Source organism: Prunus persica, chromosome G5 (genome assembly GCF_000346465.2).
Source record: "Prunus persica cultivar Lovell chromosome G5, Prunus_persica_NCBIv2, whole genome shotgun sequence".
NCBI lineage: Eukaryota > Viridiplantae > Streptophyta > Magnoliopsida > Rosales > Rosaceae > Prunus > Prunus persica.
The window spans coordinates 17,451,950-17,465,846 of NC_034013.1; the positions used below are offsets into that span (position 1 = coordinate 17,451,950).

General features: G+C 35.9%; 3 protein-coding genes across 8 annotated transcripts; all 3 read right to left on the reverse strand.

The window, feature by feature from the left end:
• On the reverse strand, window positions 679-2,966 carry LOC18777644. 4 transcript variants are annotated; one of them, XM_020564336.1, is made up of 3 exons: window positions 2,607-2,966; window positions 1,976-2,236; window positions 679-1,063 (listed from the first exon to the last, which is right to left on the reverse strand). In XM_020564336.1, the coding sequence occupies exons 1-3, from the start codon at window positions 2,626-2,628 to the stop codon at window positions 969-971; spliced, it is 378 nt and encodes a 125-aa protein (XP_020419925.1). In that variant the 5' UTR covers window positions 2,629-2,966; the 3' UTR covers window positions 679-968. The 4 variants fall into 4 exon arrangements, 3 of the variants coding, with proteins under 3 accessions (XP_020419925.1, XP_020419924.1, XP_020419923.1); XM_020564335.1 differs by having other exon boundaries at window positions 1,976-2,285; XR_002271785.1 differs by lacking the exon at window positions 1,976-2,236.
• On the reverse strand, window positions 3,572-5,722 carry LOC18775821. Of its 2 annotated transcripts, XM_020564513.1 has the most exons (3): window positions 5,435-5,722; window positions 4,300-4,490; window positions 3,572-4,221 (listed from the first exon to the last, which is right to left on the reverse strand). In XM_020564513.1, exons 1-3 carry the CDS (start codon window positions 5,594-5,596, stop codon window positions 3,930-3,932), a joined length of 645 nt encoding a protein of 214 aa, XP_020420102.1. In that variant the 5' UTR covers window positions 5,597-5,722; the 3' UTR covers window positions 3,572-3,929. The 2 variants fall into 2 exon arrangements, with proteins under 2 accessions (XP_020420102.1, XP_007209532.1); XM_007209470.2 differs by having other exon boundaries at window positions 3,572-4,490; window positions 5,435-5,721.
• LOC18776385 (nuclear poly(A) polymerase 1) lies at window positions 7,916-13,714 on the reverse strand. 2 transcript variants are annotated; one of them, XM_007210280.2, is made up of 12 exons: window positions 12,982-13,714; window positions 12,803-12,880; window positions 12,485-12,592; window positions 11,612-11,674; window positions 11,357-11,518; window positions 10,773-10,886; window positions 10,619-10,681; window positions 10,195-10,524; window positions 9,769-9,933; window positions 8,721-9,668; window positions 8,241-8,314; window positions 7,916-8,067 (listed from the first exon to the last, which is right to left on the reverse strand). In XM_007210280.2, the coding sequence occupies exons 1-12, from the start codon at window positions 13,096-13,098 to the stop codon at window positions 8,022-8,024; spliced, it is 2,268 nt and encodes a 755-aa protein (XP_007210342.1). In that variant the 5' UTR covers window positions 13,099-13,714; the 3' UTR covers window positions 7,916-8,021. The 2 variants fall into 2 exon arrangements, with proteins under 2 accessions (XP_007210342.1, XP_020419060.1); XM_020563471.1 differs by lacking the exons at window positions 7,916-8,067; window positions 8,241-8,314 and having other exon boundaries at window positions 8,433-9,668; window positions 12,982-13,709.

Here is a 13,897-nt window from a genome sequence, read left to right on the forward strand (position 1 = left end):
TTGAAGTTGTTTACTAAATCATATAGATTAAGGAGAGTTAGATTCCAGATTTCTATTAAAATTGTTTACTAAACTAAACTATATAGAATTGGGCTATGAGTGGTATTAATTACTAAAACGTCCTCGTTGTTAGGTTAAAGTAGATGATAAATTTGAAAATTTGAAAATTGTGTAAGAATATAATGGGTAAAAAAGATAATTCCTAATGAGTTAGTTCTCAAGCAATTACAATACCACATTCCACCCAAGAATTGAATTCCTCCAAAATAAGGAATTCAATTATTAATTTTGTGTGAACTCCACTTACTTTTTAATTCCTTGATGTGAAGTAAATGCCGGAAGTCTCCATAAGTGGAATTCAATTCCTAATAAAAATTCAAATTCCTAATTAATAAACACACCATCATTTCCTTCCCTCATTCAGTCTAGTGAATGTGTTGTGGTGGTGGGAATGCTATTTCATCAAAAGTTCAATGTGCAAGAGATAATAAACAACGGCATTGCCAATCCCTCTTAGAACAGCATTCTACTGATAGAGTTGCAATACCCCAGAGTTTTTTTTAATAATTTTTTTTATATTTTATTTTATTTTATACATTTGTGGCCTACCCTTGAAAAAAAAAACACTAAATAAGAGGTTCCGCGAATGCTACTGCAATCAATGATGAATTACAAAAATAAAATAAAATTCTCTCTTGATTAAAGGAGAAGGAGGGTTCATAACAAGTATAATTTATAACTTTCGACCTGGATGCACCCGCAGTGAAAGCCACCTAATGGGTATTTGAGATTTAGAAAAAGAAAGATAACCAGGACTCAGTGCAGCAGAGCAAGAAGATAGCACATTTTTGCCAAGCTTAATAAACACAAAGACAGCCTTCACGCCTATGCAATGCTTGCAGAGATGGGAAGTACAGAACACAGCAAATAGCTATTAGGAAGACTTAGCAACCAGCAACAGAAACATATTACACACTATCTAGCAACATTAGCGGCAGAAACTGAGTCATAATCCGTAAGTAGGGGACGCCGAATGAGAAAGTCCTCAAAACCAGAATTTGCCCTGAGAATCCAGAACAAGATATCTTCAGAGTCAGACCCCAAATAAAAATAAACATATAGACGCATGACCTCAAAGTAGGTAAGGAACAAGTCAAACATTTGGCGAGTGGCAGAAAATTCCCCCAGCAAGAAATTTGAAGAATCCTATTGCTTAATTTAAATTCATTGTATTTCACTGGCTACTAACACTAAATAAGGTATTTCTAAATCCCATTTGAAACTATATTCTTTGCTGCAGAATGCATGATCCAATATCAAGATTTTTCAACTTTTTGGCATTAAAATGAGCAAATCAAGACTTTTGTCTAAGAATATAATTCAAAATCCATAATCCATTGTTCTGTTAGCATAGTGGAATTAGTTTTCTTGGTATTAGATTGCCTATTGGCCAAGTTGTTCGATCAGGTAAAAGCTTTTCATGCCTGCCACAATGGTAAGGAATTAATCCTCATAGTCTTAGACTTGGCTTTTTCTTTTAGAAGAACACTGACAACCACATATTTCCAAAGGCTAGTTGCAGAGAATTCTCTCAGCTTTTAGAATATTACATGTAAAGTTCTTTGTCCAGTTGAAAATTCTAAATACTTGTCCTTCAGAAAAACAAAGAGAATAAAACATTGCTTCGAACTCTGCTCTTCAGTCCAAGATAATACTGAAGCATGCCAGACTTATCAAAGATTTCCTCCAAGATCTTAGACTAAAGTTCTCTCACCAGTATAAGAATCAAAGACATATGTCAATCTATAGCGAAAAAAGAAAGGACACACATGAACATGGACATTCAAAACACACGCAGAGGCGACACACACAAACAATAATATTCAGATTAAAATAGACACAATCTGTTATCGTGATATCATGACTTAAGAATTACCAATTGTAACAGTATTATGTATTATCGAACAGAACTTACGACGATTGACCAATTGATTCGACATCATTGGTTCTCCCTTCCTCTTTGAGGGATTGGCTGTGAATAAGTTGTGTAAAACTGGTGGTTGTATAATGAGAGCAATTGTCATTATGCAGCAACAAACAAACATGGGAATTGCCCCAAAGATCCAGAGAAAGAGAGGAATTGAGAGGTAGAATGCTCGCAATCCAAGGGACCAAAAGTAACTTCCTCGATTCACAGTTGTCGAAACATATTCAATGTAATCCGTTTTGTCTTTCCCTGTTGGCAGAGTAGCCAAGAAGCTAGCATGGGCAAAGTATCTAGTAGACTGCACATTGCAGAGAAATCCAACAAGAAAGCAGAGCAAAATGCAGAAGCACTTGATTGAAGAAAGAGGGATGGTATAAACTAATTGTTGTGATACAGTGCTGTCACAGCTAGAGCTGGAGCTGGTGCTCACAAACACACTGATCATTGTATATATGAAGGAAATGCAATTGGTTTTTCTCCCCCATTGACCATTATCCTTCTCAAAAGTTTTACTTACCAAAGTCTCTACCTTTTTTTTTTTTTTTGTTTTGGTTTCTAAAAAAGAAAGCCTGTAAATTGCAGAAGGAAAACATAAAAGGAAAGAGAAAGGGGGACTAACATCCATCATGGAGAAGACCCATTGTTTGCGAACCGCAGAATTGAGGCCCATCACAGTTTTTGTGGGATTTCGTTGAACTGTGATGAGTAGCCAAATGTGGTATATTCCCAACACACACAGACCCACTGGTACCAGCAGATAGTCCCAGCTTAAGCTATCCCCTTCCATCTCTCTTCTCTTCTACTCTTTTAGTCTCTTTACCACTTAATTACTCTCTCTCTCTTTCTCTCTCTTCCCCCATCCTTGAGAGTGAGTGAGTTGTCTGAAGTTACAGAAGACAGGGTTTAGCTGCTTAAGGCAAAGACAGAGCAAGCTTATGACTGTTAAAAATTAAAATTGTATCTGGTCATGATTGGATTGGATCTGATCCTCAATTGCCAATACGTTGGTTGATTAATTGGCTTCTGACAAACCAAAAAACATAGCCAAATGGGACCAAAATAAAAAAGACAAGTGGCACTATTGGAAACCAGTTGATAAAGAAATGTTGAGTTGAAAGTTTTTGAACGCTGATATCAGGGCACGTTCATCCAATGCATTGGTTCACGCAGTATTTCTCCACTTGTTTTATTTGGTTAGTGAATAAATAAATAAATAAATAAAAGAAGATAAAATACTGAGTGAGTTGTAATGAATTGGTTACATACTTCCAATCTTGGCCGTTAAATTGCATATAAGAGACTACCAACACATTTAATGAATGCAATTCAACAACCAATATTATAAGTATGTAACCAATTCTTAACATAAAATTCTTATAGGAGAATCTCCCTGAAACAAAAGACATGTAATCTATCTTTAGCTGGTTAATTAATCCCCTGCAGGCAGCTTAGATTTTGTTGGGACAAATGTTTTGGACAGAATTTCTACTACCTCTCAGTTTTTCCATGTTGTTTAGGAATTGAGCATACTGCCATTCATTCTTGGACCTCCAAACCCTAATACATTGCAATTCAGCAATATACAGAATTTTTCATGCATCCTGCCATTCAGTTCAGCAGGAATGACAAATATCTTAATTTACACAAAATAATACATGATATTGATTCTACGGAGTTCTATTTAAATCCAACATTCATCTTACACCCAGCATATATATTAATACATGATATTCATATAGCAAATGCATCCCATAGCCTCCAAGGTCTCATGTCTTAACTACATGCTTTCCAAAATCCAAAAGCAGGAACCAAAATACGTACACAGTTACGAAAAATATACAGAAGATCCATCTACTTAAGATATAATAAACCAACTAATATTCTAATAAATCTGAACAGGATTAAGAAAAAAAAGAAGAAAGTAATTTCTAAGACCCTGTTATCATGACGGTTGTCCAACTGATTCCACATCATCACATGCGACCTCTTTGAGAGAGTTAGTGTGAAGATGTCTTGTAAAACTGGTGCTTGTGTCCAAGAAATAAAGAACACAGGACATAATGCAGCAACACACAAACATGGGTATGGGTCCAAATATCCAGAGGAAGAGAGGGAATGAGAGGTAGAAAGCTCTTAATCCAAGGGACCAGAAGAAGCTTCCTCGGTTCAAGTTCCTCACAACGTACTCCATATAATCCTTTTGACTCTTCAATGTGGGCACAGTGGCTAAGAAGCTAACATGGGCATAGTATCTAATTGACTGCACATTCAAGATAAAGGCAACAAGAAAGCACAGCAAGATAGTAACGTACTTGATCGAAGAGAGAAATTCAGTCTTATTGCCATAAACTAATCTCGATGCTGTGCTGCGAGAGTTTGATGGTGTGCTCACAAATACACCGATCAGAGAACTCAAAGTGATAGCTGTTGTTGCCAACAGTGTAGATGCCATTATGTTGTTGCGTATGGTTTGAACGGCCAAAACACCATTCTTCAAGGGGTCCTGATCAATATAATTAAAGGAAAGGAGTTGACTCTTTAATTATATATACGATGGACCAACCCTCAAATTCTATTGTTTCTTCTTGAAAAGTTAGATAATAGTTTGAGGTTTCAATAAAATTAGGGGATTGAAACTTTGAAAGATACCAATGAATAATCCCAGAAAACAGGATTAACCTATAAAAATCATAAAAGATCATCTTAGCTTGTTGTTGGTGATGGAAAGCAACAGAAGAAGTCAAGCAAGAAATACACCTTAGATATACTATCATGACTCCACCAAATGGTCTTGTCCAAAGATCAGCCTAATCAAGGTACATGAATGAATCCTACTAGTTAATCTCCAATTCATGGGACTGGTAGCCAAAAGAAGCCAATTAGTAATGTTTAACTTTAAGCCTCCTAATTAAATTTTGGATCTTGAAAATTCTAGCATGAAGAAAGAAATGTGAGATGAAGCTTGCTTCTTTGTATAGCATATACAGTAGAGTTGTAAATGAGTAGCTAGTTAGTTTCCAAAACCTTTAAACGATGCTGAAAAGTCTTAAAGACAACAGCTTTCCATGCGCCCATAGACTCTCATCTTACATGATCCAACATGAAGAACTATTTCCCAGTTTCCAGCCCCCTTACTCTTAAACCTAAAGCAAAACTCTTTACAGAGAAAGGATCAGTATTAGTAATTGTAAAGGGTACCTACTTCCTACCTACCAAGAAAGGACATGGAATACAGCAAAATTGTAAAGGGATTTACTTAGCCAATTCTTTCTGTTTTCTTTTTTGGTCATATGGTTGGAACTTGGATGTAATTCTACTTTCATGACCACACTCACTAACCATCGAAAAGGAAAAATTCAAATATCCACTAGCTAGCTAAAGGATTCAAACACCAATTGAACAGAACAGGATGTGTCTAGAGAGAGAGAGAGAGAGATGGGAACTGACAGTCATCATGGATAAGGCCCACTGGCGACGAGACTGAGCATTGAGGCCAACGACAGTTCGAATTGGATAACGCAGAATTGTGATGAGCAGCCACGCGTGATATGTTCCAAACACCAACAGACCCAGTGGTACCAGCACATAGTCCAGCTGCTCCTCTTCCATCTCTCTCTCTCTCTCTCTCTCTCTGTCTCAGAGAGAGAAGTGAATGAGAATTTGGAAGACAAAGGCGTTAAGACAGGCCGGTATTCAGATTTTGAGAAACCTGTGCTAACTTTAAATTGCGCCTCACACATAAACTAACACAAACTTACACCATTACGTAATGCCATATAATAAATATTTTTTTTTTCTTAAAGTGACCAAAGTACCCCTACTCCCACCGGCGAAATTGAAATTTCACAAAATAATTAAATTTGATTAAATCAATTAAATTGTACCAGGGATGTTACACCTTTTAAATAATCACCATGATTGTAACGATGAGTCTTTGTCGTAATAAATCATATTTAGATATTAAATATTTTTTAACACCAAATTTATTTTGTATCAATATTCCAAGAACATCATTAATTGGATGCGACTTTTTGGTTGAGTTAGTTGGATGCATTATTTTTGCAAAATTAAATATCTTTTTAACACCTAATTTATTTTGTATCAATATTCCAAGAACATCATTAATTGGATGCGACTTTTTTGGTCAAGTTGGTTGGATGCATTATTTTTGCAAAATTAAATATCTTTTTAACACCTAATTTATTTTGTATCAATATTCCAAGAACATCATTAATTGGATGCGACTTTTTTGGTTGAGTTAGTTGGATGCATTATTTTTGTAAAATTAAATATCTGAGCATATATAAAAACAATCGTGTACCACTTTACTAACTACATTTTTAATTGAGGTGAACCCTATATATGGAAGTCTTATCTCTATGGGCACTTGAAAAAAAAAATCTACATGAGTAATTGAAGAGCTAGTGTCAAGTTAATTATGGGGACGTACGCACGTGACAAGCAATGTCTGCATATAGGAATATAGATATTATTGGGGCAATTAGAATATACTTGCTGGAGAATATATATATACAGTCCCCTTCTATCAGTCCCTTCCATTGAGGGATCCTTTAAATAAGCTTATTTGAGGGACACATCTTGTAGGCCCCACTCCGGATTGTATTTCACTAATCCAAACAGTCTATTTTGTAGATACTCATTCAAAGATCATCCCTACAAAAAATCACTTTTTTCCGATATCATTTGACCACTCAATTAAGTTATTGAAATTTTAGCATTTTCTTGAAGTACCGTGTTCATTGATTTTGTAAGACACAATTGGATGTCGAAACGGTTTCCGATTTGTCTAATTTTTTGTTAGGATGATCTATGAATGAAGACCTAAAAAGTAGATGGTTTGGATCATTGGGAAAAAAATTGTAGAGTACCCTAAAGGGCGTCCCTCAAATAATTTTATTTGAGGGATCCCTCAATGGAAGCTCTCTGTATATATATATAGTGCCGTGCATGCAGTTGAGAAATTCAGTGTCATCATTTGAGGAATGAGGTGCTTAGTCGTTGGATCTATTTCAATGAGATCATGTGGTTGAGATTGATTTAAGTGTTTAAACTTGTTTGTGTCTAATAACTTGCCAAAAACTTGTTTGTGTTTACGTATGTCGAATTTTGTAAATAATAGAAATTACAGTGAAAAACGAATTTATGCTTAATAGAAATTGCGAAATGACGCATCTTTTGACGGAAATTAAACTCGGAATCTTAATCCTCAATTTCCACGATTTTTTCCGAGCGTCATTTAATAAGTTTCATACTTAAGTTGCCAAACAACTGAAATATCAATTTCTCCTCTTCAATTCTCAAGTTATTTTCCTCAATACAAACGGAGGGTTTGGTTGCAATAATCTTGTTTTGTTTTTGTTTTAAAAAAAAATTGTTTCTTTTTCATAAACAGACCAAATTTCATTCGATTATTATAGGGGTTAATTTTATTATAGATTATTCATTAACATCACATCATCATCCATGCACTGTTTTGGTGTACCTGTTAAGGCTTTTATTGATTGATTTATTACTTTTTGCACAAGCTAAAGATCTTGTATTGACTACAATGAGTAAGCCTCAGTTGCTTGAGTTTTTTCACCTCCACTTATGAGGACAGAGATTCGAAATCTGTCTTCTCCAATGACATTGATCATAATGAGTAGATCTCAGTTGGTAGAGTTCTTCCCACCTCTACCCAAAAACCCCTCCCCAAAAGGCTTGTGCTCAAAACATAAAAAAAATCTTGTATTGACTGAGTTGATTGTCAGATTTTGCTCTAGTTCTATATTATAATAAGTGTGTGATCCTAATGCCAGCAGCCACGGCTCACTTCTGGTTGTAACCTTGGTCGATTGAATGTGAGCAAGGGTTCCATCAATCATTGGTGAAATGAGAAAATCAGAAACTAGCACCAGCATTCTCATGTTCATAGAAGTAAAATTCAAATTTTATTGATTATAACAGTTGATACAAAAAGTGAAAAAAAGTACAATTCTTATAATACATATGAGATTTCAAATTCAACATCCTTTTATGAGCTTTTACCAGAAGCTTTGGCCAACGAAGTGAAATTCAACCTGCAAATAACAAGAAGAAAAAAAGAGGTTCAAGACATAAAAGTTGCTGAAAGGAAGAGTAATGCACCTGTTTTTCAAAGTATTTCAGGATTTAATAGAAAGATTCTGGTGTGACGATCAATCACACACATTTAAATTGAAATGGCTTCAGAATTGATTGAACCAATGAATACCTGATGATCGACTTTTTCTGTGCCACAGGTTCAGGCGGGGTTCCATTTGAAGATGGCACCATAAGTTCCGCCGGCTTTAAAATTAAAACATGCAATAAAAGAAGAATTACCAGTTAAAAGTTTCAATGAACAAGCAACCAACAGTGCTAAAGCAGACAATGACACAGAATAACATAGAAAATATCAAAAAAAGCAAATACGAAATGATTCCCCTTCACCTCCCATATATATTAAGAAGAAACTTATTTTGTTTTTAAAGTTTGTATAAAAACTTAAGATGTTCTGAACGGCTTTACCCTAAGTATGCACTCACAAAATTGTATTCCCAAAAAAGAAAAACAAACAAAAAATCTTAAGAACAAATACTGCACATGCAACCAAATATAAAAATCCACAAGGGATGCGAAACATAATTGAATAATGAGATGAAAACTTTGAAAGTCGAAAAATACGAGCACAAACAAAAGTTATGTGTTTGACCTCAAGTTCCTCTAAGCCCCCATTATATGAATCAGTGGAAGGACCAGCTCCATTGCTTGAGTTTACTGGCGCTGAAACTGATACACTCTCCTCTGAAGGCTCCATTTGACTGCTTTTCATGTTCCTGGAAAAATCTTTAACTTGATGTCCATGTTCAGAATCATCTTCAAGCTCATCCAGTTCTGGCAAAGCTTGGTGTGAAACATATGGGCCAGCCATATTCTTCCCTAATGCCATCTTCTCTGCTTCTTTAGAACTTGACGTATTCGCAGCAGCAGGTAGACTATCGTTTGGGGGCTTGCACCTTGACGATACTTCGATCTGACCATTCTGATAAGGAATATCTGCTGGGTTTTCTATCTTTTCTAAGCTATCTGCTATGCTATCATCAACTTTTTTGTTTGCATCCATACTTTCACATTTTGTGGAACATGAACTGATATTGCTGATAGGAGGGCTAGCCGCATGAACTTCGCCACTGGAGAGATGTAAAGACTTGGCATACCTTGAGTTGGTCTCTACATTATCATCCACCCGCTTTCTCTTCTGTCCACCATCTGATCCATCCAAATCAGTTTTACCTTCACACAATTTATCTGGTTGAGAATCGCCAGAAACCTTCAGTTCTGAACCGCGCCTGCTCCCCCAAGTTACTTTAGACAGGCGCAAAGGTCGAACCTCACCAGGAAATACAAAATTAGGAATGTTCCTGCGTTTTACGTGGGATACACGGATCTCCATTCCACGCTCCAATAATGTGTACAGGTTGACAGACTGCTTAAATTCCTCTACTGTTGCCCTTATGTCAAATTGCTCACCTTCAGTGACGGGAACTCCTTGTTTTCGTTGTAGGCCCATGAAGTAAGAGCTATGAAAAGGTCTGGATTTGTCTGAAAAATCACCTGGGTGTGGGTGACACTGTAGCATGCCATAAGTGTGCCTCTCAATCTGGATTAACATGTAACAGATGAATAAGCATCACTGATTATTATGAAATAGAGAGTGAGCGAGAGAGAGCAAAAGAATAACACAGAAGGAATAGTTTCACCTTCAGCGTTAATTGGCGAAGACGGGACTCAACCCAGCCTTTCCATTTTCTAAAGTCATCAGCATTTTCTGCACTGATGTCTATCTGCAAATAATTCTTATATGCTTCAAAGAAATCATAAGACTCAAAAAGGGTGTCCCAATCAGCCTTATTTGCTTCCATAGCCTGCAAGCACTACCAAACATCAAACTCAGGACAGAGGCATAGTATTCACATTTTGCAGATTTTTTTAAAGGAATACAACTCCATCAATGGAACATTTGAAATAAACACTAAACTTTACAACCATGGCCTAGTTAACAAGAACAAGAATACCACCATTCAAATCACTACATAATATGAGTCAATGAGAAATCTTATCCTGTAACCTATATGTTCTCTGTGTTGTGGAAAGAAGTCATCACAACTTGCACCACAGAATCGTACCTCACAAATTTCATTTCCCCTCTGAAACTCCTCTAACATGATACGCAGCGTACTTGAGGACACATTGTAGCTGGAGTTCATGCTGGGATAAGCCGGAGTAATTATAGGCATCAAATGATACTTGTCCTTTGGATTTCTTCTAGGATCCCAAACCTGAAGTCCAAGAGAACCTTCTTCAATAGCACAGAGCATGACTGGATTTGGCCAACGCCACTGAGTATACACCCTGAAGAACCGAGACACTAGCATATTAGGTAGTGCATTTGGGTAAAGTTGGCATATGCGAGCAACAAGCAATGCCCAGTTTATACCACCAAGAAATCCTGCAACCTGCTCATGATAGAAAGCAGCACACATCATAAGTAAAAAGAATATTGTCTAGCATTATGGAATAATCTAGTGCATCAGAAATACCCCACCATACATTTGAATAAACACCACGACGCTTTGCCCATAACCTCATGCATCTCAATGTTGTGCGGAAATTCTGCAATAAAAAAGGCAGTTACATGATTAGAAACAAAAAGATTTAAAACAAAAAACTGTACGTAAATAAGCAAGACAATGATGGCCAGAACCTGAATGCTTGGCACTAAACGCAGAATTTGATCTGTAACTCTACAACCATTGAGACTACGAACTGTTTGTTCATCTGCATTCTGTAGTATTGAGTCTTGTGATATGTCTAAGTCCTGCTCCAAATAAAAAAAGTTGGAAACAAAAAATACTAGAAAATTTTCAAAAGAGATATATTTTTCCTTATATAACATCTTTTAAAAAAAGAAGTGTAGTAGTATATTGAGTGTAAGATTTAGCTATTTGAGCAAATTTTAGTCCAGCACAGACACTTTCTGATCTAAGCTAACCTGGTCTGGGCTAACTATTTAAAGCGACCTTTAGAAATTCATAATTTACATTCAGTCAAATGATCTTAGTTAAGAGACTATTAGATGAAAGGAAAATATGAATGAGTGCAAAAATCTCCACTGCCTATGCTTTTTCAAATGGTTTTTATGAAATAATGAATGAAAAATTAAGAATCAGTAAGCCATCTATTATCTTTCTAACGATGCATAAAAGAAGTTAATAAGGCATGCAAAATTAAAGGATGACAATGTGTTCAATTGTGAATAAGAACTTCCAGCATATAACCAACACTTACTTCAGGAATAACCCAAAGTGATAGTTTTGCATAAAGAAGATCTATTGAAACCCCACTGAACTTGAATTTCATAACTGGGACGTGAGCATCAGGCACAGGATGCAACTCTGTAACTTCAGGCATCTCAGACAGCATCCTCTGTAGCTCGCCAAAGAAATCTTCCTACACACAAGTTATAAAATAAATTTGAAGTTGATCAATACAGCAAAAATGAAGTAAAAACTATTGCACAATAAAAGGTAAGGCTGATCGCACTTCTCGAGTTGCATGTCTAGGTCCAACGCAGAGTGTGTCTATATCTGCTCCAGGGCCATGAACCTAACAATAAGGGGCAAATGAGGAAAAATAGAATATGTGAAGCTTTGAATGGGAAAAAAAAAAAAAAAAAACTTTTAATAACATTACAGATTCCACATCCAAATAGAATTATTCATAACAAGACTCAAAATTTATCAAAAAAAGGTGAGCCCTACTGATAATAATAATTCAATCAACAAGTTAAAATATTTTCCTACGAAGTAGTAACAAAAGCAAGGCACAAAAAGAGAACATGAGGCATTAATGGTGAACTGTGACAATTCTTTCAAGTATCCTGCTTACTATCATCACACAGACATTTTAGGTTAACACAGAGTTTGGAGAGAAAGAAATCCAGAGACATTTTTTCTCTATGATATTGTTAAAAGATCTAATGTACAGTGCATTTTGTTAAAGATAAACAAATTCAAGTCTACCAATTGTGAAACCCTCCCTATACATGGTGCCATATTGTGTTGCCATATGGGGTCATTCCTCTAATCAAAGGTAAAATAGGGTCTTTTCATATCTAGCCTTCAGAAAAACCTTATCACATAGATGTCAAAAATAAAGATACTGAGACACATGACCAACAGAGAGGGAACTATTTTATTCACTTCATGTGCTCCAATAAAAATACTGAAATGCAACCCAAAAGTAAGTAGTTTAAGAAATAGATAACACAGCAAGAGAAGTTTATAATGCATCCACAATCGACAAGCTTTGCTAAAGGTCTTTAAGATATAACCATCCAACAGTTAGACAACATTAACATGACAACTGCAAACAAAAAAACCCTCTGGGATGGAAAAGAGTAAGAGAGCTTCATACCCCTAGCCGATATGAGCCGAAGGTGAAAATCTTAGCATTTGCTTCATGTACTAGTTGCTCATTCAAGCCCTTTGTTCGGCTAATTGTTTTAACCCATATCTTCACAATCTGGCTTAGAATTCAGCACCAAAATGATACATTACAATCAGAGAATACAGTATTAAGTATATATCACATCAAATGTCTCAGAAATTAAATAATAAAACCTGAAACAAAACAGAAGATAGAACTTAAAACCTATTTTCTTTATTCTCCTCACTTTTCTGAGAAAACAAACATAGCAATAACAACAACAGGGACAGAAAAAGATAGTTCAACCTGGTCTAGCCTGCCGAGAACCTCCTCCCTACTCACAGCCTCTTCCTGACTCTCATACAATCTAGCATCTTGCAAATACTGAAAACCCAGAAAAAGCAGAAACCGAAATTCAGCATAATCACATGTAAATACCCCAAAATTTAGATATGGGTCAAATTGAATATCAACCAAACCAAAACCTTTTCAAGTTCACGAGTCTTGATCACATCGTACTCCGTCGGTCCACCTAACGAGATGGGCTCCGTAATGCCTAACCGCTTCCCGTTATTTCGGTTGCTTAATCCGGGACTCGCCATTTATTTACGAATGAAAATTAAATTACTTTGAATATAACTTTTTTAACAATATGGGAATTGGGATGGGGCCGTCAAGAACAAATTCTTATTGATGATATTTTGCACTCTTTTATTCTTCTTTTCTTTTTTTCCTTTCCAAAATAATGAAATCAGAAACAAACAAATAAAAAAAAAGATAATAATGAAGTAATTTTCAGTTACAGAGTATTGGGTAGAACAGAACCCCAAAGCTACAAAGAAAAAGGAGAAACAAAATTGAAAGAAAAGCTAACCCTAGATTTTTGATTTCGTAATACAAAGTACAACACCATTCCAACCCTAACCCTAGACAAAGAAGAAACAGCACCAAATGTACGCCCCAAAATTCAGTGGAATCCCAAAGTCTCCGGCTTTCAGAATCGCCGCTGTCGGTCTTCGGCCATGGTCGCTATCTGAGCCTGAGAATCTTCAATAAGACCAAACCCTGGAACTATCGCTGTAGGTGGATAGATAGCGTTACAGACAAAGGGAGGGTTACATTTGGTTTTCAGAGATCATATATGATCTTTATATATTGTGTTCGTTTCTGTTTTCAGTAATTTTTTTTTTCCTGATACAGGCGAGGCGAGACGATATTGTTACGCGTTTTTATTAAAAAACAATTCCTATTTCAACTCGGAGAAGTGACGCCAACGGTAAATAATTAAATTGATTTATCTTTTCTGTCGGCACAAACTAAATTGAATATAAATATAGAAATAGTTGCATACAAGTTACACCTGGCCAAAAAAGAGAAAGAGTTGCATACAGTACAGAATTA